At 38.0% G+C, this 4,161-nt stretch overlaps 1 protein-coding gene across 1 annotated transcript; it reads left to right on the top strand.

Moving 5' to 3' along the window:
- The first annotated feature begins 2,321 nt into the window (after positions 1-2,321).
- On the top strand, positions 2,322-2,974 carry LOC136281646 (thrombospondin-type laminin G domain and EAR repeat-containing protein-like). The gene is made up of 2 exons (XM_066168329.1): positions 2,322-2,670; positions 2,772-2,974. Exons 1-2 carry the CDS (start codon positions 2,322-2,324, stop codon positions 2,972-2,974), a joined length of 552 nt encoding a protein of 183 aa, XP_066024426.1.
- The last annotated feature ends 1,187 nt before the right edge of the window (positions 2,975-4,161 follow it).

Here is a 4,161-nt window from a genome sequence, read left to right as displayed (position 1 = left end):
TATATAGTGCCCCCAAATAGCTCGTACCTAAATACATTTGACACTGAAGTAAGTGTTTGTTATTAATTTAAACGTCTGCCTAAATTTGTATTTGTTAATAAAATGAACGGAAGGAGTACGAGGCAAACCAGAAAGCGGATGCAACGAGTACCTTTAAGTGACCCGTGCTTAAGCCTAGTAACAAACAAGGTAAGCCATGCTTGTTGTGGTCGCACACTCTTGGCGCATGTTTATAATTAGTGAAAACTTTTAAACACATCTGGGAGAGTGTTGAATAAGCGCTCAAATCGACTATCTTTCCAAGAGATCATTTATTTTTCGATGAAAAAATCAAGGAGGCCGTTAGAGAGTATCGATGGCAGAGAATGAAGATAAACAAAAAGCCCATTACAAGGGAACAATGGAAGTGATACCTGCAGATTGTGTTACTGCGATTTTTCCTGAAGATAGGGTTCGGAAACCACTTTCATTGATTTGCCGCACGTCGCTGATTCAAAATATTTCAAGGTTCTAACGGCTTTTGCCATCTTCTGTTTCTTCGCCAGTGCAGTCCCCAACCTAGGACGACAGCAACCACCCGGGGAAGGATTCGATGGCTAAGAAAATCTTTCAATTTCAGGAAAGCGCTTCCTTATTCCTCAAGTGACAATAGCGTCAGTGTTTCGGTGTCAGTCAATGACTTAAATATGTCCCCTCTTGTCGCAGGCGAAAGTACCCAGTCATTCGGTTACTTATCAACCAGGAGGCGATCAGAAACCCTCCTTTAATTCACTTCCTTCCTCGCCAGAACTAAGATCATAAAAACACTAATACTATCGCTGAAGCCCTTGGAAAGGATGGTTCAAACATTTTTCCGTTTACTGCAACGCTTGATAAAACAAATACTTCACGACCTGCTCTACATCTTTCTTAGGCGAACTCTTACGCCCCTCTCGCCACATTTGGTGATGGAAAAGCTTTTTGTGTGTTTTTTTCTTCCACTTTCCTCATTTTCATCTCGTTGCAGCCATAGTCAACTTACGCTAATTTCAAGGAAAGCATTCTGAGGGAAAAAAAAATTTTAATGGGAATTTTTCATCTTGTGAACAGACAACCAGCCACTGTATCAAGCCTCGTCGCTTCAACACACAAGAAAAGCCACCAGCTACGCGAGATAGCCTGCCTCTGTTCTACCATCAGATGAAGAGTATTTATGCTCCCCGTTGCCCATGCAAAGTAAATAGGTTGTATTGCCTGTATAATATGCATCACATCTCTTACATTTAAATTTGTTTTTTTGGTTCACTATAGAGGGCTTTGTTTTCGTAATTTGCTTATGAGGACTGGTTACTATAGTCGGGTTAAGCTTTCTAGCTGAGGGTACGAGGCTCCTTTCGTAAGAAGTCGGCAATTTTCTAGTCCTTAAGGGGTAAGGTGATTCCTACAGGGCTCTCCATCCACGTGCTTAGGGGGAGTGAAAGGCGTTTAATCAAGCGTTGCCTTATCTCATAAGGTGTTATCGGCGCATCATGAAAAACCAAGAGGAAAACCTTTTTTTCTTTGAAGGAGGTGTATTTTACCGTTTAAATCAGCGAATTATATGGAATATAACACCTTGCACAATGCAATGAGTTCGACCTTTTGAGAAACTTTTAGCCTATTAAAAGAGACTTGACGCATCTTCTTTGATGGATGTCTTTTACCACAGTTAATCGTATGATCTCTTGAAAATGGCGTTAAAAAATGACCAATTATTTATTGAAGTTTTAATAATCATATTCATTTTTATGACATGAACTAGCGAGAACACGTACTTTTAGAAACACCCTTAATTTGAGCTTAATGTGCTTACGGCTAAAAGACGGGTTCGGCAACCCTCATATTTTATTATTGAATTGCAATAAGTATAGTTTATCAATATTCATCTTTCTCAAAAAATCTTTACATGCGATTCAAGTCGTTCTATTCCCTATTCAACCTTGAATAAAAAATTATGTTCTGATATGCTGATTGCAATACAGTGATAGAGAATTAAGTGTTTTAGAGGATGGAATGTTGCTTTGGTAACATTAGTTTTTGTAGAAAGAGTTGTTGAATAACAGTTTCGCATGTTTCGCGAATAACCAGAAACAACGAATGAGAGGTAAACTCTGTCAATCATTTGTCTTGTTTTTATTAAAGAATGTTCCACTAGTTTTCACTTCTTCGGGAAAGTTCAATACTTACCAACCAAAGGAGCTACAGCTGTTCAACATTTTATCATTAATGGAAGTCCGTTCCTCACCGTTGGGATCAATCATGGAGATATTCACAAAAACAAGACAAGCTCCGTGGTTTACAAGATGGATGAACCGCCTGAAAAATTCGCATTCTACCAGACTCTGCAAACTAGAGGTGCGTATGGCCTTGAATACATTTCTATCTCTGATAAATATTTCTTAGCTGTGGCTTATCATTGGGATGGTACGTATCAACTTGACTCTGTAGTCTTTCAGTGGAATGGACAGCAGTTTGTGGTATTTCAGAAATTACCAACAAAAGGAGCTGCACACTTCAAGTTTTTCCAATTAAATATAGACAAATATCTCACAGTGGCAAACTATCATGATGAAAGAACCTCTTCAACAAAATCAGTCATCTACAAATGGAATGGCTTCAAGTTCAACAAGTTTCAGGAGATAGCAACTGAAGGTGCCATAGGATGTACGGCATTTTCACCTACATCGCTTTCGCCAACTATTACAACTCTAAATTGAAGTATTCTGTTCAGTCCACTGTCTTCAAATGGTCAGGAGGACACTTCGTCACACTACAGTCTCTTAAAACTTACGGGGCATTTGACGTGAAGTCTGTTAATATCACTGGTCACACTTTCCTCGCTTTTGCCTGCTACTACTCTGGAAGTTCCTACAACACTGACTCGTTTATTTATATGTGGGATGGTACCAAGGTCGTTATTTTCCAATCCATTCCTACTCGTGGAGCCCTCGCTTGACATCCTTTTGTGATAAGCGGTCATACCTACTTGGGTATGGCTAATCACTACGACAGCGGCAAGAAATACAACACTCAGTCAGCTGTGTACCAGGCCTCTGGAGCACAGTTTACAAGGTAACAAGAGGTTTCCACCCATAAAGTTCATGATATGACATCATTTGAGTACAAAGGTCACACTTATCTGGAAGTAGCAAATCACTACAATCAGAAGTACAACATAAACAGCGCTTTGTACAAGTGGGTGTAGAAATAGGGACACAAGACGAAAAGTGTAATGACCAAGAGTCTTAGCTGCTTATGTATTGGTGTAGTGATAGTATTTGCTCAGTAATCGAAGAAAAAGGTTTAGGGGTTGTCGGTCAAAATTGATATCTTTGATAAATGAGTGTTTATCAGCCTTTTAAGAGTGAAATTAACAATAAAGCTGTGCACTGAACATGATACTAACGTCTGGTTTCTTTCTAATTTTGTTTGAGTAATAAGCTTTCTCTTTTATTGATAAAACTTGATCCCAAGAACAGTATTATCAGATACGTTCAACATTCTTAAATGGACTAAACTACCCTTAGCTCATCTGTTCTGTGTGTGCTGTTACAGAAATCACATCTCCTCCAACTCCTGATGAATTATTTACAGAGACGAAGAGATCAGGGGCGATAGTTCCATTTAATTCAAATTTATTGTGGATCCAAGAATGTTGATATTGGTTGATACTACAACTGTAAATAAGAAAATATCTCCGCAAATTAAAAATTTCAGGAAGCTGATAACATTCTTCGCTATCAACGTTCTGTTGACTTTCACAAGAGCATGACTATAATATTACAACTGTTATATAGTTTATGATCTTCCTTCTCAACAAGGGTTACATTCTTTCTTTTTGCCTTTAACAGTCATAGAAATAAGCTCGGAGATATAATTTTTTAGATTGTGCAAAGTGAGGAAGGAGGCGAATTCCAGACCAAAGAGTTAGGGAGTTTTGTGAAAATTTTCAACTTGTTTTTGAAGCTATGAGTAGAGATTTCGAGGGAAAATTTTAAAATAGCTTATCTTTTCGAAAGAAAATAATAAAAAAAGAAAATAAAAAGAAGACAAGAGCGTTTACGAACTTTTTTTAACAAAATGGAATTTTTATGTAAAGATGACTAAAAGACTAAAGATGAACTTTTGAATTCCTCAGGGAGC

Source organism: Pocillopora verrucosa, chromosome 1 (genome assembly GCF_036669915.1).
Source record: "Pocillopora verrucosa isolate sample1 chromosome 1, ASM3666991v2, whole genome shotgun sequence".
NCBI lineage: Eukaryota > Metazoa > Cnidaria > Anthozoa > Scleractinia > Pocilloporidae > Pocillopora > Pocillopora verrucosa.
The sequence above is the reverse complement of the archived record's forward strand: the minus strand, read 5'-3'. Positions and strand labels throughout refer to the sequence as shown.